Source organism: Heloderma suspectum, chromosome 1 (genome assembly GCF_057233095.1).
Source record: "Heloderma suspectum isolate Gila_16-S chromosome 1, 16-S_ref, whole genome shotgun sequence".
Taxonomy (NCBI): Eukaryota; Metazoa; Chordata; class Lepidosauria; order Squamata; family Helodermatidae; genus Heloderma; species Heloderma suspectum.
This window is the reverse complement of record NC_139458.1, coordinates 115,791,671-115,814,802: the sequence shown is the minus strand read 5'-3', so window position 1 is coordinate 115,814,802 and position 23,132 is coordinate 115,791,671. Positions and strand designations below refer to the sequence as shown.

The 23,132-nt window shown below is 43.2% G+C and overlaps 1 protein-coding gene across 4 annotated transcripts in view; it reads right to left on the bottom strand.

The window, feature by feature from the left end:
* Window positions 1–23,132, bottom strand: part of TRIM66 (tripartite motif containing 66) — an 83,709-nt gene that overhangs the window by 49,113 nt on the left and 11,464 nt on the right. The window contains exons 1-3 of one of the 4 annotated variants that reach the window (XM_084854592.1): window positions 15,711–15,801; window positions 10,734–10,839; window positions 2,509–2,656 (exon numbers count right to left, since the gene is read on the bottom strand). In XM_084854592.1, the coding sequence (XP_084710718.1) occupies window positions 2,509–2,656; window positions 10,734–10,742 (157 nt within the window). In that variant the 5' untranslated portion in view covers window positions 10,743–10,839; window positions 15,711–15,801. Of the gene's footprint in view, window positions 1–2,508; window positions 2,657–4,752; window positions 4,781–5,056; window positions 5,269–10,733; window positions 10,840–15,710; window positions 15,802–23,132 lie in introns of those variants that run through there. The other 3 variants (XM_084854582.1, XM_084854574.1, XM_084854601.1) reach the window with 3 other exon arrangements.

The window sequence follows — 23,132 nt, the reverse complement described above, 5'->3', positions numbered from 1 at the left end:
GAAGTGGGAGGGAGGGAGGGAGGGAGGGAGGGAGGGAGGGAGGGAGAATGCAGGCAGCACCTGAAAAGGTTCCAGCGTTTCAGGGGGGCAGAGTTTCTGTGTCCTGGACAGTCTCTCCCCATGGCTTTAATTCATGTTCCCCTACTCGCATAACCCCTACTACTGCTCACATTTAATTCTCCTCTTTCTCTGTTGTGTTTGGAATACAGCATGCAAGCTGAGCATTATTATGCAAAATAAACACATTTCCATATATAGTTCATTTGCATAACCTATTCTAAGCACATCATCTGGGTTTTCTTGGCACACAATGTAGACATTTGTCAGAAAGCAGGAAGAAGATAACCTGTCCTAAGGATAACCTTAATTTGCTTAATTCAACTACTAAACAATTCAGTTCTCAAAGCTCTGTATAAAATGCTTCTGTTTCTATGATGTTATTCATATTTATCCATCCTCAGGCTACGATGCACAGGCTGTGAGTACCAAACTTTTCCCAAATCAGTAGGTGTATATGATTTTCCCTTCCCCCCAGAACCGTGCCTAATAAATATTGATATACATGTGCATCAGATCCGTTAGTCCCTGTTAGTTTGTTCTGATTCAATCACTTAATACTAGCTTCAAAGGAAGAAAAACTACAGGGCACTAATGGAGATTGGGCATAAAGAGGCTCTTTTTTTGTTAGTGGCATGCTCGCCTTCCAGGGCAACATAGCTCTGAACAGCTAAGTGGAAAGACATTTACTAAGTGGAAAGACATTTACATTTAGGCAACTTTCCAACCAAATTCGCATATTGAAGATTTGCTCCTCATTTCCACAAATTCACAACCATCTTTCACCCTATCTAGATGTAATGTGTAATAAAGCATGTTGCATATTGTATTAACTTGCCACTTGCATATAAGACTGCTGCATATTTTATTGGGGAATGCGTTTTCACTTTGGTGCTTCTTGATGGACATATAATTACCTGACATCTTTATTCTGTGTTGTCCTTATATGAGTTTTAAATAAGCAGAATTAACAAATTATGAAAAAACTGGGCTCTCCCAGTGGCCTTTTACATACTGAAGACTGGAACTCTGGGGTTTGATTTAACAAAACGTTACCACTCAAATGGATAGAAATGCCCCCTGAGGGTAAAGGCTTCCTTCAGAAGTGAACAAACACACACACCAAACATACCAGTCCCCTCTTCACATCTCCACTACTTTGTCTGAGGGTAGAACATTTCACAATGCCATTCGCTAAGATTTCCCCTCTGTGTTGCATTATATTTCTGATGAGTTGGAGAAGGGGATCCTGGGATGTGGTACGGACTGGCTGGGGGACTGATTTTGCCTTCTAGTGCATTTATAAGAATACATCCCCAAATAGAAGTTTCTCCTTGTGTATAACCAGTTCTGCAGGAAAGCCCTTTTCTTTAACATGACCTCATTCTCATATCTGGATCTGACAGCCTTCATTAGAGCTAGCGTGAAGCTCAGTACAGGGTACTAGGTCTGGCTTAGCCACAAAATTCTTTAGGAAGCCTTAGGCAAGTAGTAGTCTCTTTGAGCTTTTCTACTGTTAATCAGCTGTTAATCTGCTGTAGATGCAGATTAATTCTGCAGTTTTGTCGCAGAATTGACATCTGAGCACTACACGACAAGCGTTTCCTTTTCTGCTTTTCCACTACATAACCTCTAGGTGGCACTGTGGTATAGTGGAATGATGCAAATACACAAGGGGAAATCGCGCTTTCTTTGGCTTTCACAATTAAATACTGCACTCTCCCTGCTCAAAAAAACCTCGTTGAAACTGCTGGTTAGACACAGAAGCGAAACTGGAGGGTCACAAAGTCATCTAAAGAACCCATAAACAATTGTGAGTAGGGAATGATGAACGCATGATAAATGCCTCATGTAGAAACGTCCTTTGGCTAACCCAGGAGTGGGCAACCTGTGGGCCAAGGGCTGCATGTGGCCCCCACCCTAATGTCATAAGGTAAGGATAGCCTAGAGTAAGAGAAGGAGCAGGGAGCCAAAACTGACAGAGTGATAGAAGGAGGGAGAGGGGAAGCCCTCTGCAAAAGATCAGTTCAGACCTCTGGCAAGGGTGATTTGTCCCTCCCCTAGCATCCTGCTGGGTGGGCAAGAAGAGAGAGATTGAGAGAGAAGGAGCTGGTAGAAAGAGAAAAAGAAAGACAGAGAAGGCCAGACTTTTATTACAGCCCTGCCCGATCCTGTACTAAATTCAGCCTATCTCTGATTGTTTACCCCATTACCTGTGATTGCCCTGGTTTTCCTGATCCTGCTTAACCTCACCTCTGAAGCATCTGAATTCAACTATGCCACTTAAGTCTGACAGGAGCCCCTGATAGAGATCACATGATCTGGGACACTCTTCTTGTGCACGCACGCACGCACGCACGCACACACACACACAAATACACTGAACTGAACTACAACATCAATTGTTCAGCATAAGGAAGAGAGAAAGACAAGATGAGGTTAGATTTCTACCTGAACATCCCTTCAATGCAATCGGCAGGAAATGTTCTCCTGTTTCCGTGCCGTGCCCGTGTTCTTCTGTACACAAGCTGCAGAGCCACTTGTTGCAGTTAGTACACAAACTGTGCGCAGGCCTCTTCTCTTTACATCCAGAACAATTCTGCAATAACAACAACAACAACAGTTTGGAGCTGAATAAACATATAATCAAATTTGGGGTGCCTTCCATTAGCTTGTAGAGATGCCTGATTTTAATGCAGATTTGGATGCTAGCCTTTGTAAGGATGGTGCTTCTCTTACAATGTTGCAGGTCAATAGCACTTTGAGGCACACATAGCTGTGGTGATTTGTAGTCCAAAACATCTGGAGGGCACCAGGTTGCCTACCCTGCTTTAGAACTTCACCCCATGGAACATGTGGAGCGGAGTAGGAGGTTGCAAGAATCCAAAACAGAATCAGAAATGAAGCAATACATTGCATTTTCTCTGTGGTAGACTTTCAACGGATGCAAATCTTAATCTGTTTCTATGATGACTCTAGAGAAGAGGATAAAAATGTCTCTCCAGGATGTGGGACACTATGCAAAGTGCACTGAAGTGGGGAGAATGCCTAATAACTCCATAGGTTTTATTGAAGACTACAGTTGCTTCCAAACAACTTTCTTGTGTTTGGTAACTTAAGTTTAAAAACGTAGGCTACAATCCTATACCCACTTATTTGGGATTAGGTCCTATTGAACTCAGTGGGACTTGCCTTTGAGTAGACATGTCAAGGAGTAGACATGTACAGGATTACAGTGTTACAACGCAATCACAAGTGCATTTACTGAAAGGTAAACCTCACTGAGCTCCATGGGATTTATTCCCTTGTATAGCTAGGTTTAGTTTTGTTGTTCAGTCGTGTCTGACTCTTCGTGACCCCATGGACCATAGCACGCCAGGGCTTCCTGTCCTCCACTCTCTCCCAGAGTGTGCTCAAGTTCATAGCTAGGTTTAGTACTACAGCCTTAATTGTAGATAATGGCCATGATCCAGCAGAGCTGATGAATGTGCTGGAGGGAGGGAGGGAGGGAGGGAGGACGGGAGAGGAAAATTTGGGGATGGTGATTTCTTTCCTGAATTTATAAGCCACCCTTCAGTATAACACTCCCAGGGTGGTTTACATATCAGAAAAAAAATAAAAGAACAAATACAATAAAACCTGGTATAAAATCATAGAAAACAGAAGCCACAACAAAACAATAAAACCCAGAAAAACAACAATAAAACTGGTAGTTAAACCAGCTTTGAAACATGTTGGAAGGTATTGGCAAATATTTTATTTATTTTTATTATTGCATTTATATCCCGCCTTTTTTCCTCTTTCAAGGAACCCAAGGCAGCTTACATTATCCTCCTCCTCTCCGTTGTATCCTCACAACAACAACCCTGTGAGGTAGGTTGGGCTGAGAGTCTGTGACTGGCCCAAAGTCACCCAGTGAGCTTCCATGGCCAAGTGGGGACTAGAACCCGGATCTCCCGGCTCCCAGTCCGTCACTCTCGCCACTACACTACAAGGGTTTGCCTGGTGCCAAAAAGGTATCAAGTTGGTACCAGGCAAGATTCTCTGGAGATGGCATTCCATACATGAAGCACTGCAACCAAGGAAGTCCTCTCCCAGTCACCACCCGCCTAACTGCAGAGACAGTCGAGAGCCTGAGAGACAGGGGACGGGGGTGGATATGCACACGAAACAAGAGGGCTGAGGAAAAGAGCGTATGATGGACTTCTCTTGATCCATAACCATGGTTTAACTGGAGCCCTCTCCAAGCATTCAGTCTGAATGCAGGAAGGATCAAGTGAGAATGTGCAGGTCCATCTAGATATACCACCTCCATGACATCCCCAGCACAGGAACAGGAACCCATGGAAGAAACCCTACACTAGGGGTGCAGAGCCTGAGGCCTAGGGGTCCAATCCAGCTCTCTGAGGGTCCCCAGATGGCCATGCCTTTTTCCCTGGCCCCACCCCCTTTTCCCCAATGACAGATCATTTGGTGGTTTCCCAGCTAATGTGCAGTTTTTCCCCATTCTCAGAGCCTGAAATTCCTCCCCTGAGGCATCATGACTGCTTATAAGAGATTTAAGATAAAATATGCTGGTATTTTTTAGCCATGCCCCTTTTGCTTTTGGCCCCATCACTGGAATGTGGCCCCGAGAGCTTCTCCAAAATAGAATGTGGTCCTCTGGCTAAAAGAAGCTCAGCACCCCTGCCTTACCTGCATAGAGAGTGGTCCCTTTCAGACTGAGCCAATCACACAGCAGTGAGGGAACTTGACTGCCACATACGTCATTCAAGAGGGCAGGTCTAGCCCAGCGTGCTCCCGCTTGGCCCTTCCTGGGGTCAAACTGAATGCCTGAATTATTATTATTTATTTCATTTCTATACCGCCCCATAGCTGAAGCTCTCTGGGTGGTTTACAACAATTCAAAGAGGGCTACTAAATAATCAATACACTTTAGAAACCTATGAGCTTTGCAAAGAGAAGGCATATTTCACCTACTTCAGCTTTTGCTACTTACACTATTGTGCTGCTGGCAAATGTGCATATCAGTCTAAAACTCTTGTCCTATTTTTGTTGTGAAGAGATGAGCAGAGAGCAAATACTCCTGCAAGTCAGGATATAAACGATTCCAATCACATGTATACTAAACCACCTATTGCACTTTAAAAAAAAAAAAAACCTGATCAAATTATCTAGCAGGATCTCACTATTTTTTTGTTCCCAGGCAACACTGCTAGGGTGATCAACCCCTAGAGGGCCGTTTGTGGAAAAACAAAACCTGCAGGCTCTTCCTGGAAGTGTTATTTTTAAGCAGACAGACTATAGCTAGTATTTTTGTCTTCAGAGTTCTTTAGAAATATGAATCCTCCTCACTAGGCTTTTCTGAAGCTGATGTTCCAGTTTTAGGCTTTCTTCCTCCTGGTTTCCTAGGTTCATCTTTGCAAAGCAGTGAACAGGTGGTGAAGAACTGCTGTTGTGACTAGCAAAACAGTGAGAAGCAAGGGTCGAAGGCAGAACAAAGAATTTCAGAATTAGGGATGCTTGCGGAATCTGATCTTTGCAAATTGCAATACAAATCAGCCTGATCCATGCCTTTGGGGGGCAATGTGTGGATCAGAACATAGTCATCCTTTGGATTTCGCACTTCTCTGAATTTTGTGATGCAGTTCTTGGCTCAAAAATGTATCAAAATGTGTGTGTATGTTGTTTCTGTTAAAAATGTATTTTGAGATAAAATATACTTAAAATGCCTATTTTATGAGAAAATATACAAATTCAATTCAAAAACATATATTTAAATTTTTGTGAGGCTTTAAAAAAACAAAAGAAATCCAGATGTGGAATTAATGTGGAAATAGAACAGAACATATTTACCAATGAACACATGAGCAGGTGAAACAGACTGGAAACTGACCCATCTATCCCTACTTACAATTTCCCTGGAAGGCATGTTTGGGGAAAACACTTCAAAAGATCCTGAAGTAGTTTCTAACCTCCAATATTACACCACAGAATGGTCTTAACATAGGGATACATTAAGGGTGCCTTTAAGATAAATGTACATTGGTAAGACTTCGTAGTATTAGTAATTATCCGCTAGAGATAACCACATTTCCCTCATAAAGGGTTTTTGGTTGCTATTTTTAAAAAGTTGAAACATCCATATTATGAAGTGAGATTTGCTTGTAAACAACGTTTCCCAAGGGACTATTTTTGCATTTTGTTTAGGCAACTCTGTTGGCTTTTGTGTTAGCAGTCAGAGAACTGGAGGCAAGGGTCCCGATCCACAACAGCTCTGATCCAAATAGCATTCGGACTTTAGAAGGCTCAGGTCACACCCCAGTTTAAATCTTTTCCTGTATATATAGTCGCTTGTCTGTATCGCAGCAAGATGATTCATTGTTGTTTTAACACTTCTGTGCTTCCCCAAATAATCAAATCTGAATCTGAATTGGTGGTTTCCAATCCTTATGTCATTTATCCTTACAACTCATTCAAGTAAGTTAGACTGAGAGACAGTGGCCCACTTGGAGTAAACTTGATGGCTGAACAGAGAATCTCCTACTTCGAAACCCAACCCCCTTATCTGTACTCTACACCAAACTAGTGCTCAGTAATCAAGACACTCCAATATATTATTACATCCAGGCAGTTTTATTATATAGCTAGGCTTTACATAACCCAATTTGAGGGGGGGAAGGATAAGCCTCTAGGTATTCCAGATGGGTAGTATGAAAGTCAAACCCTCATGCTCAGGTGGGGGGCTCAAGCAAACACATTTGCTTGGCAGATTGTAAGTACACGGTGGGGCAGGGAAGATGTAAGCCGCAGTTACTTGGCAGAATTACTGCAGTCTGGAGAGAAGCTAATTGAGAGGGGTCCCAGGGTGCTAAAACTGCTGTGAGTCTGGAAGTGCCTATGTGCTTCTGACTATGCCCTGTGATATTGCTCCACCTGAAAGTATGTAAATGGACTTATTACAAAGATACCACAAGTGTCCCTCATGTTCTCTCTTCCAAAGCAAAGGGACCCTGTCAAGGCTGCCCTGAACTTCCCACTGCATGGAGAAAGAGGAGGGGGTGCTCTGGGGCACTGTATTCTGGTGAGAACCTGGGCTAGGTCACTATGCTACACCTGGCGACTTTCCGTTTGACTTCAAAAAGGACTGTGTAGTTGGATTCTAAGCTGTGCTACCTCACAATTGTCACACCAGAGCCACAGGAGAAGAGGAAATGGCAAGCCAGCACCCCTAGCTAGGTGTCCGGCCACCCACCCACAAGAAGCTACCCTTCATGTGTGACTGCTTGGAAGGAGGGAGAAGCCCGTGTCACCACCTGCCTGGATCAGGGCCCGGCAGAGAGCCAAGAAGAGCTCCTACATTGGCCTTCGGCCTGAACCAGACCAATGCTGAAGCTACAGCTCTCAAGCTGCCATTTGTGGCCAGCCAGCTGTCAGGTTCATCCCTGCAAGCTTCTCCAGACCAGAGCTGGGCAACTGCACATTAAGACCTGACTTGCTGGAAATGCCCAGGGTTCATCATGTCTAGCATTGTTTTTTGAATAACTGCTGAACAGAGGCTTCTCCAAGCCCACAAGCCTAGCAGGAAGGAGATGGCCGTTCGCTGCTGTTTACCATCTGCATCTAGGCCTCAGAGACATACTGCTTTTGTAGATGAAGGTTCCATTTAACCACTGTGGCGAACAGCCATATGCAAAAGCCAGCCCAGTGCCATACAAGAAATGGGGGGGGGGCATTCTTTTTCTAAGTCATTAGGAGTAGGACATCCTTCTTGCTTTCCACAGTTCTTTCCCCCATGGACCTTAAGGAATCTTGAAGCTCACACAGGCCCAGGCCCTTCCTTTTCCTCATCCTAGGAGAAGAGTGCGTAACAAGAAAACTACCTTTCATGTGGGGAGGCTTGAAAATGCGTGTTGATATATAGAAGTTCCTCCCATTCTTTATCCTAAAGTGGACCACAGTCCACAAAAGCATATGCCATAATGAATCTGTAAAGTCTCTAAGACAGAGATAGGGAACCCTAGCCCGATACAGTCTGTGGGTTTTCCCCATACAGCCTACCAGTGCCTTCCTCAGCCCCCCCCCCCCCCCGCCTCCCAGCAGGGCAAAGCTCTTACCTCCAGCTTTTTCCTGCTGTGCAGCAGCTAAAACCTCCTTAACAGTTTTTCCCTGCAGAAAAGAGGGAATGGGGCCTGGGGAGGAAGTTGCTGAGTGATTCAGTCCCTTGGGTTGAAAAAGGTTTTGCTACCCCTCATTTTCCTAAAGGAAATCAACCCTGAGTGCTCATTGGAAGGACAGATAATGAAGCTGAAGCTCCAATATTTTGGCCACCTAATGCGAAGAGAAAACTCCCTGGAAAAGACCCTGATGCTGGGAAAGACTGAAGGCAAAAGGAGAAGGGGACGGCAGAGGATGAGATGGCTAGATAGCATCACTGATGCAATGAATATGAACTTGAGCACGGTCCGGGAGAGAGCGCAGGACAGGAAGGCCTGGCGTGCTATGGTCCATGGGGTCACGAAGAGTCGGACACGACTGAACGACTGAACAACAACAAACCCTCATTTAAGGTGCCACAAGACTCTTTCTTATTTTTGCTACAACCAACTAACAGCTTCTCCTCTGGAAACTGTGATAATGTAGTTCATTTAGAGGACTGTATTATTTAGATATAAGGTTCTGGTACAGAGTGGAAGCTTACAATCTTGAGAGTATTTCTTCCAAGATAGAATTCAAGCCAGCATACATGCGGTCATCCATTCAGGCGCTGACCAGGCCTACTTAAGCTTCAGCAAGGTTGCTGCCTTCAGACCATGCCCTATGACCAACAGCAGCTAATGTGCTATGCGAGAGGAACACTCTGTTTTCCAGGTACAACATACTGTAGTACTGGGTGTCCTCCCCCACCCCCAATACATACACACAAAGTCCATAACCCTGCAACCAAAACCCCAACTTGATGGTGTGCATAAGTGCATAATAACAAATCCAGACTAACAACACAGAAGACTGACTGTGAAGAAAGGCCCTCAGACTCATATCCCCATCTGTAAAATGGAAATAATGCTGAAAAGTTGACTGAGAGAAAGCAAAACAGACCACTTTGCCACTAAGCACAGACTTCAGCCTTGCATGCTCTACTGTTGTTGTTTTTTAGAATCTTCATGGTCTACCAATACATGTTCAGTTTACAATGCAAGAATACAAGTACATGCTTAAGATTTCTTAAATGTTACAGCATAACTAATCTGTGTTAAGTGATTCTGAGTATTCACTCTTTAAAACGTACAAAGTGCCTTGGTGGGTCATACCAAAGTCCACCTTATCCAGACTTCTTTGTAAGAATCCCAGCAACTAGTAGGAGCTACATGGTCTACCAAAATTGGTGAGTAGTTCACCACTGGATGACGATCTATCTTCTGCTCATCCCTGGACTATAGCACTACAGAAATTATCTTTAATAATGGAAACATTTCCTCAGACAACTGAATCACCCCTCTCCCATTTTTAGCAGTGTTAACTGATTGTAGTGCCACTGCCAATATTTTTTTTCTGCTACCAAAGCAGATACCCAGTTCAGATACCCAGTTCAACTCTCAACCTGTTTGAGTGTCTGTCCCTGCCATTGAGAACCTATGACAGGATTGGGATTCTGTTGGTGTACCATCCATCCTGCTACATAAGAAGAGCCATGCTGGATCAGACCAAGGGTCCATCTTGTTCAGCATTCTGTTCACATAGTGGCCAACCAACTGCCCATGGGAAATCCACAAGCAGGACATGAGTGCAACAGCACCCTCCCGCCCACGTTCCCCAGAAACTGGTGTACATAGGCTCACTGCCTCTGGTCCTGGAGGGAGCACATAGCCATCAGGACTAGTAGCCTTATCTTCCATGAATTTGTCCAATCTCCTTTTAAAGCCATCCAAATTGGTGGCCATCACTGCAGTATATCTGTCCGACCTAGCAAGGTGGTCTCAGAGGTGGTGCTGAGGAACCCAAAGCTCCTAGTCTTGGTGGGCTTTAACATTCACACTGAGAACACCTTGTCTGTGATGGTTTGGGATTTCATGGCTGCAATGGCAAGCATGGGTCCTGTCACTAATTATATTAGTGGCAGGATATACTCTGAATCTGGTCTACTGTAATGTACTGAGGAATACTGATCTATGAATGGGGAGCCAATAATGACTCTATTGGAAAGGGCAGATCATTATCTGATCTCTTTTGACTTGTACCCTGCCTCTATCCTCCACAGGGATAGGGGACCAATTTCAATGGTCTGCTGCTGGAGGTTGATTGATCCAGATGTCTCTGGGGGAGTTTCCTGCAGATTTAGTCAGAATGGGGAGATGACTCAGGCCACTGAAACCACCACTCCCAAACATCCTCAGCCAAACCTTGGTAGCCCAAGGAGTTGAGGGCAATGAAACAATTAGGTTGAACAAAGAGACGTCCATACCTTACAAACCAGAGTTACCCTGCCTCCCTACCCCCGAGGCCACGCTGCAAATGATACTCTGGTGGACACATCGTTATAGCTGTCAGAAGTGCCATCTCAGTACACCTGTCACTCACAAAAACGGTGTTGTTGTAGCTGATGTTCGAAACTGCACAGCGCATTCCAGTCTGTTTACCACCTGTATACACTATGGTTCAAAATATTTTCCACTTACCCTTGCCATAGCTGGGTTTACTCTGGCAAAAGTCCCCAAGAAAGAAATGTTCAGCTACATTCCTTGGTAAATATAATTGTTTGCAAAACAGGTCATGATATGATACCTAAACAAAGAGATGGAAAAGAAAAGCAACACAATTCAGGAAATAAATTTAAACACACACTGAGCCATTTCACACAAGATTTTTTTTTAAGGATGTACATCTAAAATGTGTTATGTGTACACCTAGGTGTAATACATGCACAGAATGATCGAGGAACAACTGCTGGGCTGGGATTGGCCATTGTTCCCTGCTGAATGTATATATACACAATGTGTGGTGTATCCTTGCAGAAGACTAGGGCAGGTCCATAACTCAGTGGTCTAGCACATGCTTTGCATCAGGAGTCCCCAACCCCCAGGCCGCGGACCAGTACCAGTCCGTGCCCTGTTAGCAAGTGGGCCACAGGGGTGTGCGAAACCCCCTCACCTTGGGTCCGCGGGGGGGGAGGCAATCCACACACACACACCCCGGAATCCTTGCTGGCCCTGGCTGGCTCCGTGGCAAGTCCGAGGAGCTGCCGGCCGGCTCCGGCTGCTGGCGGACTTCTGGCTGCTGGGACACAAATGGCGTCCGCATAGCAGACGCCATTTGCATACCTGCTCTTCAAGTAATAGGCTACGTAAATCTTTACATAGCCAATTACTGCAAAGAATAGGGACGTGGAAACACCTCCCCAGGAAAAATTGTCTTCCACGAGACTGGTCCCTGGCACCAAAAAGGTTGGGGACCGCTGCTTTGCATGACAACGGTCCCAGGTTCAATCCCTGGCATCTCCAAATAGGACTGAGAAAGACTCCAGTCGGAAACTCAGGAAAGCCGCTGCCAGTCAGTGTAGGCAGTACTGAGCTAGATGGATCAATGGCTTGACTCAGTATAAGGTAGCTTTCTACGAAAGAACTGCCTGCTTTATATTTTACCATTTTTAAATTGCAGTTTTTAAATTATGGACTGTCATGGCCAACAACTCCCTGTTCCGTGAGCGGAAAAGAAAACAGGCAAAATAGTGTACCCCCACTCCTTTTTGCAATGCCCTTCCTGTGGTCTTTTCTGCTTCCACCAGATGGAAATCTTTTTATTCTTTCCTGATTGCCTCCACCAAACCAGCCTTGAAACTCTCTGGATCTCAGGTACCTACTATAGGTTGTGTATGGGGTTGGCTATTAGACATGTGATGGGTAACCCAAGAAGAAATTAGACCACAATGTCTCAAATAACAAAGAATAAATGTTTTACTGAAGAACAATGTTAATAGGAAAAGGTTCTAAAATCTGAATGGATACATACTGTATACACACAGGTACACACCACGAACAAACCCATAACGAGCAATAGGGTAATAAACCAACTAGGGACAAAAAGCACTCAGCTAGCCTAACTAGATTGTGTCCCTATTTTATCCAGGTCCCTTATGCAAGCAATATCTTACAGTCACTGGTCCAGTTCTCTCAACCAGTTCTCCAGTTGCAGCAGGTCTGACTCTTGCTTTCCTCTAGAACACTGTGGGCTTCTTTCCTCCCTTCTCTCTGTCTCTTCTGCTCCTCTGCCTTTTTTATATCTCTAATCCCCCCCCCCCAATTCCAATCAATCAGGAGGATTTGTTGTTCATTTCTGCAAACTAAGTTTCTGTTTCCTGAGTTTTTTTGTTTTTTTTTCTCTCTCTCCCCCTCCCTCTAACTTTCTGTTGAACTTTATAATCCCCTGCTCCTCTGAACACAACTTCCTGGCCTCTAGATTCTAACTAAAACTTTTGATCTCTAAATTATAAACATTTTCGCTGAAACTGACTAGCACACACCAGACACACACACACACACACACTTAACCCAATAATATCCTAAAACCAAACTAAATACAGAAATGGAGGATGGTACTGGTCCTTCACATGGACATTAAAAAAGAACGAACATGAATACCATATATTTGTTATACACAGGAATGGCTGATGTGGCCACTGGTTATTCATTTTTCAAAGTTACATCAACCAAACCCTCCCATGTCATTGTGCTCCTCAAATTTGGCCAGTTCCTGCAAAGCTGCTTTCAGCCAGGGCAGCAACATATGCTGATAATGGCTCCCAAGAGTATGAAAGCTAGCTAGAAGTAGCTAGAGATGATCATACCCCTGCTTCCTTTTGGTGTTGACACACCTACTATTGCAAGCTGCTGCTACATATAAGCAGAGATGTAAACGGGTATTCTCAGGAGATGTGGCTAGTATTTGCTCTGCATGAACCACACAAACAATGAAATGGACCAGAGAATACTGTTGCCTCTGCGGGACTGTAACCCACCATGAAGCCTTCAATATGGTGAGATTATGATTCTGAATATATTCCAAAAACAAAAAATAACACTGCCGCGCAATTTGGAATAGCGCAGATCTATGATCTGCAAATGAATAGTTGCTTTTGTTAATCCAAGATCTCCGGGGGGTAACAGAATCACATCTTTAGTTCAGCTGCAACTTCCAAAATCCAAACTGAACCTTCATTTTTGGAGCAATACACCCAAGAACATAAGAAGAGCCATGTTGGATCAGACCAAAGGCCTATGTAGTCCAGCACTCTCTTCCCACTGTGGCCAACCACTTTCCCTGAGGGGAAGCCCACAAACAGAACATGAGTGCAACAGCGCCCTCCTGATCATGTTAGCAACTGGTATTCAGAGCCATATTGCCTCTGCTATTGGAGGCAATATACAGCCATCATGAGTAGTAACCTCTGATTACCAGATGCTGAAGGCAAACAGGGGGTGGCTAACTATGTTCCAGACCATGCTGCTGGCTATGCTGAAGACAGAATAGTGGATTACATGGATGTTTGGTCCAACCCAGCAAAGTAATTGTTACGTTGTTAAATCATATAGATGCTCTTAACTACATGGGCCCTGTTACTAAAAGATTAAATGATGTCATTGTTCAACACATCTATTTTAATCTTCTCCCTTGTGTTTCAAGTGAAAACAGAACTTCAGACCTGTACAACCATCACCCTATATATATTTCCCTCTGATCAGTTCATTGTAGCTTTAGGCAACATGTTTTTCAAGTCTAAATTAGGTAAACCTATTTAAAATTATGCATCTAGAAATATGGTCATGTATAACTCCAGATGAAGTTGACATCTTATTATAAGCTCTCTTTCATATTATGAATGCTCTGTAGAATAGTCAAATACTAATTTGATCATTACTCGAATGATTAATTAGATTTGTGCCAGTGATTCTCTAAGGTTTGGATGTTTTCCATTTACTAAGTATTCATTGTCCTTGGATGCACAGTAAGCTCTGTACTCTAGAGCGGGGGAAAGCAGGAGGGTGGGGGGAATGAGTTGCAGTGGAAAAGCAGAGGGTGGGGACAGGGAGGCCATGTGTCCTACTTTACTGAGGACTGTCCTCTATTCGAAGGGCTGTCAGAAGACAGTCCTCTATTTGAAGGCATCTTCTATTTGAAGAACGGTTTGGTCCATGTTCAGCTTAGAGATAAAGAACCATAAAAAGGGAGAGCAGAGCCTTGAACCTGGCCACCAAGAGTTAGCACCTCGACAGCAGACTGAGCCGGCATACAGGTCACCTGTCATAGTCTTTCCCACTACAGGGGGCTGTGTTGTATTTCAATCCTAGAAATTATTTCTAAATTTGAATCTATACATCTAAATTAGCATAAGCACATGCAAATCAATGTCCTCTTTTGTTCTCTCTTTTTTTGATGATGATAATGATGATGCATTTCCTCTTTTTTGGTGATGTGTAAGTGACCACCCTAGCGGAGGAAGGTTAAGCATCTCTTTTCCCTGTAATTTTGGTCCAAATCGCCCCATCCTGCTGCCACTTTTCACTAAAATAGGTAACCATTGGGGTTTAAATACACATGTCTATGTATAACACGTTGTTTGACCCTTCTTGTGCACGAGTGGGCTACAGAATTTAAGCAGGCACACTAAATGGAAATGATAATGCTGGCTTTTGCTAAACATTGTTGGCTTTACTGGAAAAAAATATCTAGCAAATGTCTGGCTGTTATATACAGCCACAAATTTTGTCAACTGCCTCAAAGTACTTTTTTTTTAAGGCAGGATTATTTATTTTTCTTGGCAGGTGGCAGCCTTAGGATGTGACTAAATTGTGTTGATAATATAGCCATATTTATGATGGGGAGTAGAAAATTAGCTTCAACAAATTATCTTAAAATACACTGCTTTTTTTCCTTTTTAATCTTATACATCTAAGAGCAGACTCTGGAATCTTGCTGTGACTCTTGCTCCCTCCCACACCAATAAAATCTCCCTTTCGTTGTTAATTGGAACCTGAAATGGTGCCCCTGGCACTGTCCTGTGCCAAAATTGAGCTAATGTGCATTTTGCCACATGGATACATATTTGGAAGCCCATGCATGCTTGTACAGGCAAACAACCAGGTATGATGTGCGAAGAAGCCCTCAGAGGCATTTATTCAAGTGCATATGTTTTCCAAACATGTAAACATCTGAATTAGTCTGTATATCTGAATCACTCAATGCATTCCGGTAACAGAAAGCTCAGGTACCTATGACCTTCAGGCCTCCTAGGTAGTAGAGCGAGCTTCCCAAATAGAAAAATACAAAAAGCAAAAAGGTAAGAGTTAATAGCACAGATAACAGCAAATCGTAAGGCTATGCAGTTACTGCATTAGGCAGATTCCTTCCCTCTACTGCCCACCCCTCTCCATTTGTTCTTCTTCCTAAATATCGATAACATCTTGCTTTGGGTCCACAACAATTGTGTTTGCATCTCGCTGTCTGAATTCTTTAACCCCACGGGATATAATTGACCTTCAGTTACCCTGGGTAGGTTAATCAAGCTCCACTTGCAATACTTGGTAATTTTAAACCTGTACATTGTCGAGATGCACACTCCCCTCAGCTTCTCCCCCCCTCCCCATCCCCGGTGCTTTTACCTTCAAAACCTTGACGATATTGCTGACGTTATCAACGCATTTTCCTTTGGAACGGCTATCCAGACCTAATCAGCATCACATGAAGCACGCCAGAAAAAAAAAACCCGCGCTGCCTGTTTACAGACAGTGAATCACAACTGACAGGCAGCTGTTCCGACGAGAAACGGGAAGTGCTTATGCCAACCTCCTTACACACTGCTGCTAAGACTATGTTATTCATGGGCGGGGGGTACTTTTCATGTTTGCTTACCTGTTCTCTCTAGAAAGCCGCCACTTAAGAGAGGTGCACAAATAAGTGTCTCTTGGCTGAGGAAATGGGCTGTTACTAAGCAGAAGAGCATGCCCAGCGTAATCCCTGGAAACAGCTTTTACTGTACAGCGTCAGGAGTACTCTGATGAGAGAAAATGACTAGACCTTCCCATTGAGCATCTGGTGCTCCTTTCCTTTTTTGCAAAGCCCACTTCAGAAACTCGGAGCAGGGCACAGAGGCATGCAATGCAGAGATCAACTAAACGTGCCTTGTTTTCCTCCCTTACTTTAGGCCTCCTGCATGTTTGCTGGGCTGTTTTTCTTGATTGCTTGAATAAAATGCAAATCCCACAGTGAGGCAGGAATGAGAACAATCACTCTCTCTTCAGCCAGTTCATCTTTAAAAAGAAACTCTCAACACGCTTTATAATAGATGCTCACAAAGGGAGGCTACAGTTGTGTCTCAGCATATTGACCCATATAGAGGAAATCACAAACAAATCACAAACAGTTCACACTGAGGTAGTCCATTCAGCCTCCTAGCCCTCAAATCTGCTGAACTCCAGACCTCAGTGCCATCTAAAAAAAGGTGTATTTCCTACTGGAGCCTGCAGTTTATCGAGACCTCTTTTAAATATATCATTATTATACCTCTGCTGATGGAGGAAAGAATATTCAGCATCACCCTAGAGATTCACTGTTTGTATGTATGAAGAATGATGCAATCAGTGAATCTAGAAAGCAATCCAACATGGGATTGTACAACTCAAACAACAATGCCTCAAGATCAATACATCAAATTCAGTTCTGGTGTTATCACAAGGTCCAAAACAGGATAATTTAATTTCTGCAGAAAGCAGCTCATCTACCTTGACAAATATGACTGTCCTTTCATATGGATTAATGTGACTGGCAGTTTTGACTGAAGGAAGCAAAGATATACCCTTATAAACAGGATCCACTTGGTAAAGGTTTACTGAGCCCTATTTATTTTTGGCTTGAATTCATAGCCTTCTACATATGGCGCAACAATGGAAGATTGTAAGGATAATCACAATATAACAAACAATTTGGACTTGAACTAACAAGAATCCTTAGGCTATGTTCCCATGCGATGCTTACATTTGTTTTTACATTTGTTTTTATGTTTCCCATATCTATAAACTGAACAAAAAAGTGGCATGGTCAAAGGACAGTGATTTTTAAACGACAACCCATGGTGCACTTAAGGGTCCCCAAGACAATGACAAACATAGCAGGAAAATGCTAACGCCCCTTTCCAAAGCAAGCAGCTGCCAAAAGGCAAATTAAAATCTAAACTAAAAAAACTGTACTGAAAGTGGAAAGGGAAAACAGAAACAATATTATGTAGATGTTAGGTTTGCACATGCTCCATGCCAAGTTTATTTATGAAAAATTATATACCACTCTTCTAGGTTTTGATTGACAAAAATAGCAGACTAGAATACAACATGATAAAACCCCACAAAGCAGTTTGATGTTGAATAGTAATGTTTTGCCAGACAAACATCTCAGACACACAAAAGTCTAGCAGTCTTACCCCTTTACTTTACCTCATGGCTTCTCACACTGTAGGTTGCCACGGGGAGTCATGTTGTTGTTAGCGGTCTCTGAAATGGAATTCTCAGCACCCTGGGGAGAGGTAATGACTATTAAGGGTACAATCCTATACCCACGTATCTGAGAGTAAGACCCAATGAATTCAATGGGACTCACATCTGAGCAGACATGTATAGGTTGTACTGCAAAACTGTTAAGGCTGCAGTCCTGTGCACACTAACTTGGGAGTAAGCTAAACTGCCCTAAGACGGAGTTACTTCTGAGTAAACATGCATAGGATGTACAGAGTGACTTGCACTGCTAGGACAGAAAAGTATTATCTGGAATACCCAGAACCCATATTAACACCAACATAATTTGCTTCAAAGTCAAATACTCTGAATTGAGCTGGAGAATTAATTTATGTGGTGTTTTGATGACAAGTTCTATGTGAGAGACACAACACCAAGGAAACAGCTTGTGTTTTTAAAGCGTTCTTGAACATTCATATTAACTATAATATGATCTACAGGAATCCCCCATGTTGTTGACTATCTACTGGCATAAGAGCCCGATTGGACCAGACCAAAGGCCTCCCTGTTTCTCACAATGGCTAACCAGATGGCTCTGGGGAGCCCACAGGCAAGACATTAAGCCAATAACTTCTCCTACCTTTGTTCTCCAACAAGTGGCATTGTTTCCCTTCCTTGCACATGGTGCCTCTGAACCTATGGATAGCTATGGATAAACCAATACTCCATAACTGGGTTAAAGTCCAAGGTCCACAGTTAAAGCCTCAAAGGAGTCTTGCAGTCTCCCATATTTCCCACAATCATCACCCCCTTCTGTGATCAGATTTTTAATACAAACCAAAGCTGAGAAGTGATGTCTGGTTTCTACATCAGTTTCTATGAATCACTTGTTGTTTCCTTATGTCAATATTTACAGGGGTGGAATTGGAGGGAAGCCCCGCAGCCTACCTATTTTAAAGAAGGGGTGGGCAAAATGTGGCCTGTGGGCCAAATGTGCCCCCACCTAATTTTGCGGCCCCTGCTGCTGTACCACCGTTGAAATAGCTGCTGAAATTTGGTGATGCAGCAACAGTGGTGGAACAAGCCACCGATTTCCCTTTAAAACAAGACACATGGGGACTGTGTGTCTTATTTTAAAGCAAAATTGCGCTCTCGAAAGTGTCCAGGGAGCACAATTTTGTTTTAAAACAAGGTGTGTGCTCCTCCTCACATGCTTAGTTTTAAAGGGGAAAGTGTGGGGTTTTGCCCGCACCACAGCATCAAAATTCAACAGCAAATTTGGCAGCCTGGCAGGGTGCGGCCCCTGGGGGGGGGGGGGGAATTGGCCCTCAGCACCCTAGACACTGCCCTCACCTGTTTTAAAGGATGGTCCCAGCCTACCTAATTATTATTATCCTGGGTTCCCAGTACTTAACCATTTACTTCTGTTAGGTTAACAGAAAATAGAAATATTAAGAAAATTAGATTTCACTAGTGTACTCTAGCTGTAAAATGTGTATTTATTTATTTAAAACATTTCTTGGCCGCCTTTTAGAGCAGAAGCCCTCCCAAGGCAGCTTACAGCAATAAAATACATAAAACCAGTTAAAATATTAAAAGTGATAAAAACATAAACACAGTAAAAGCAACAATAAAACCAGCAACAACAACAGCACTAACAGCAACAATAGTAGTCATATCAAGAGAAGGCCATGGTAAAGTAATATGTTTTCAAGGCCTTCTTAAAAACTTGCAGTGACGGACCATGTGCAAGCCTAATTTAAAATGGGTAAATTGTCTTCTAAAGACAGGCTAGAAAAAAATTACCTATTTTATTAAATGTTACATACATGCATGTCAAATGTTTTGTGACTAGATGTGTAGTGTGCTGCTGAGATCATCTACCTGAGTTATTGGCTCTGAACATATTTCTAGTTCTTTTTTGTTATGTTTGTGGCACATTGTAGTACTCTGGATAATGGTAGATCAATAGTGGTGGACACATACATCTGTGGGGGCCTACCTTTTGGTTGAGTTAGAATTCCACTTCTGGCTATTTATTTTTATTTATTTAATAACATATAGACTTGGGGCAGAATTTAATGCCACCGTTGTGCAACCGGGCAGCCCCACCAATTCGGGTCCTCGAGCTGCCCCTACTGCTTGTAGAACAGTTTAGCGCTTCCAGAGGCAAGCCAAAGCAAGCAGAAACACTCGTTTCTAGAAGGGGACAGGTCAGCGCAGCTTCCTTCCAGAAATGACCCTTTCCACTCATTTCAGGGCTTGCTTCCAGAAGTGCTAAATTGTTGTACTGGGGCCACTTGCGGAGCGGAATTGGCGGGGGTGGCCGCACACAGACCAGAATTGGCAGCCAGCTCCGCTAGTGGATGGGCAGCATTGGATTCTGCCCCAGTATTCCCCAAAATGGTGCCCTCCAGATTTTTTGGACTATAACTCCCATCAGCCCCAGCCAGCAGGGCCACTGATCCAGGATGATGGGAGTTGCAGGCCAAAACATCTGGAGGGCACCATGTTGGAGAAGGCTGGTATAAATGGATGCACATTGTCCTGGAGAATATTGTCACCACATATGAGCCAGTGTGAAATAGCAGATAAAGGGTTGGGACTTGGACAAGGGTGACTTGGGTTTATATCCACGCTCAGCCATGAAGCTCAAGTGAGCAATCTGAACCACCAGACCTCTAGCTGAGCGACTGATGATGTAATCCTATTCCCTGAAACGATTGACATCATAGGGCTCCAAAGGGCTAAAAAGGGGTATCTGTTGCTACATACACTGCTCTCTGTATTAAGTCAAGCAATGAAAGTGGTATCCTGTCAGTCATCTGAACTTGGATGTTTTACTTAGAAAATTAATCATGAATATTCAGATTTGAATACCACCTCTTGGGATGTAAAAGCTAAATTTCCTTCAGCCTGATCAGTTTGCCATCCACTGCCCAGATATTTCATTTCCTGCCATATCGTCCTACTTCTAAGCAAATGTTGGGATAATAACTCTCAAAGAGCATTAGCCAGTTGCTCAGAACTCTTGGTATTATTTGTATTTTCTCTAAGGCCCAATTAAGGGAATATAAGGGAACATTTTAAAAGACAAAATGCTGCATTGTATGTCTTCATATTTACCTAACCAAGCCCAATTGTTCTGCTTGCCTTTAGAGTGGGCAGCCGAGAAAGGGACAGAAAATGGTTCTGAAACAATTCCCAACCCCACAGAATTTTACACTTATGCAAACTGCTTGCAACATCTTATTTACTCTCCAAACGGAGTTCTTGTTGGCACGATTAATAAAGTTGTACTATCATCCATACCTCAGGGTGAATGTCTAATTAAAACTAAGGGGTATTCATTTTCAGACAGTAGCACATGTAACACATTGCATCACTGGCCTTTGGAGAGGTTTCAACAAAGCAATTTTACTTGCAATCCCTATAATCTAGTGCCTGTAATACGAACTTGCCAAAATAGCATATATAATTATAATTGTGCTTTAAAAAAATTTACAATGGTGAATGCCTCCATAATTTTTAATGTATCCATTTGCTGGTCTTCTAGCAGCCACAGTGGCTCAGGTTTGCCAAGTCTGACATTCTGGCCTCCATGTTAAAAAAACCCAAACTCTATTTGGGGGAGTAATCAAACTCATGATGAACAAAAATACTGTCCCAATTCACTGCTGCGTTCACAGGTCTTGAGCTTGGGAGGGCATTTTGGTAATTCTTTGGGTGGAGTGGGGGCAATAATCTGTAAAAAAAAAAATTGTGGGGTGGGGAGCTTTACGATAGATGGGAAGCAGGCAGCAGTAGCAGTATTTTTGTCTTTAGTTAATTAAAGTTAATTTTAATCTTGCTGACTAGTTTATGCTGCTTTTGTGATTTTGTGCCCTTGTAGTTTATTTGAGGGGTGGGTTGTATTTTCCTTTGATTGTTTTATTCTTTCTTGTAAACTGCCCTGGGAATATGACTAAAGGGTGGCATAAAAATACCTATAATAAATAAATAATTTTAAAAAATACCTTTTGGTTTTTTCTTTAACTGTTTTAAAGCTTTCCTAATTAATCAATCTATTCTGTCTATGCTGAGCCAAAACCACCCCTCCCAATTTTGTGTTCCCATTTGCAAGCTGCAAAAGAGGGATGCAGTTTGGTGATTTTTAGGGTCCGGAATATTGGGGTTAGGGATCAAAGTTGCTAGCATTCTTCCTATACTTTGGCTGGCAGGCACCATTTTGTCCCCCACCCCCAAATCCTCTTGGAACAACACTATGTCATTACCTATGGTCATTCTGAGGGTGTTTTGGAGAAAACAAAATGGTAGCCAAGATCCAAGGAGCAGGAAGAGCAGTAGTAAACTCTGCCCCATCTCCAACATTTTCCCAAGCTGCTCCCAAAAATGCAAAAGAGGAAAGGCAGTTTTGCCTCCTCTGTGCCTGTCTATGATTAAACACTCTCTTGTGCTACATTTTGTTGAGAAATTGGATATTTTAGTTTTATATGAGAAACTGAGGCACACCAAATGCCTAGTGAGCTAAAGAAGAGCCTATTTTGGACAGTTGGAAGAGATAACTATTATTCAGATTTTTTAATGTTAGTCTAGGAAGTTGAAGATGTTGGTAAACCTCCTAGTTTGCTTGTCCCTCCAAGTCCCCCACATCTTTAAAGGATGCTCAGTTCAGGGGTGCCTTCTAGCACTTTCAGTCAAAAGGCATTGTGCAGCTATTCTGTCTTTCTCTCTTAACAGATGTTTTTGTGGTAAGAAAAAAGATGGAGGAAACAGTGGGAAATCATGGGAGACTTACAAATGCAAGATGACAACATCTCCCGCCCCCTGGTAAAATTATGTGTTTGAGGAGGGCAATTGCACAATAAAAGCCTCATCTGCAAGCACCCCAGGTCACTTGCCAGAACTTTGTAAACTACCTCTCTACATTGCACAAGAGGTGAGAGCAGGAAATATAGTGGGCACGATCCACAGATAATGTATTAGTTCCCTCCCTTCTCTGTCACATCATATAGGACCTTTCTGGAAAAAGAAGGGAGCTCAGAAAAGCCACTGGAAATTCTGTTTCTGTGACAATGGACTTCATCACACCAGGCTTTTTATCCCGCAACTTACCAGAGCGTCTGCTTCCGGATTCTTCGTGGGATTTAAATCGGTTCTTTACACAGCCAGATTTTCTTTTACTGCATAACACTACCTGCCATTTACACTGGTGGGTGGAACTTGGCAGGATGTTATTGGATGTCAGCAGCATTGTATGCCCTCTATCTACCCCCTCTGGGGTTGCCCCTCCCCTCTCTCAGCATGAAATGGAATTTTTCCATTTCAACTTCCTTGCCTCCCCTTTTCTCTTCTGCTCCAATCCCTGCTTCCCTTTCTTCTGAGTAAAGGTGGTCACTGTGGATGTGACAATAGGACTTCCTTGGGAGTAAGCCCCTTGAACTCAGTGAGACTTACTTCCAAGCAAACAGATGCTAAGCCGGGAGACTGCCTGGCAGTCTCCTGGCTATCTGGATGGAAAGCCCATTGAATTCAATGACACATCATTTCCTGCCACTACCTCTTCACCCAGAAGCCAGC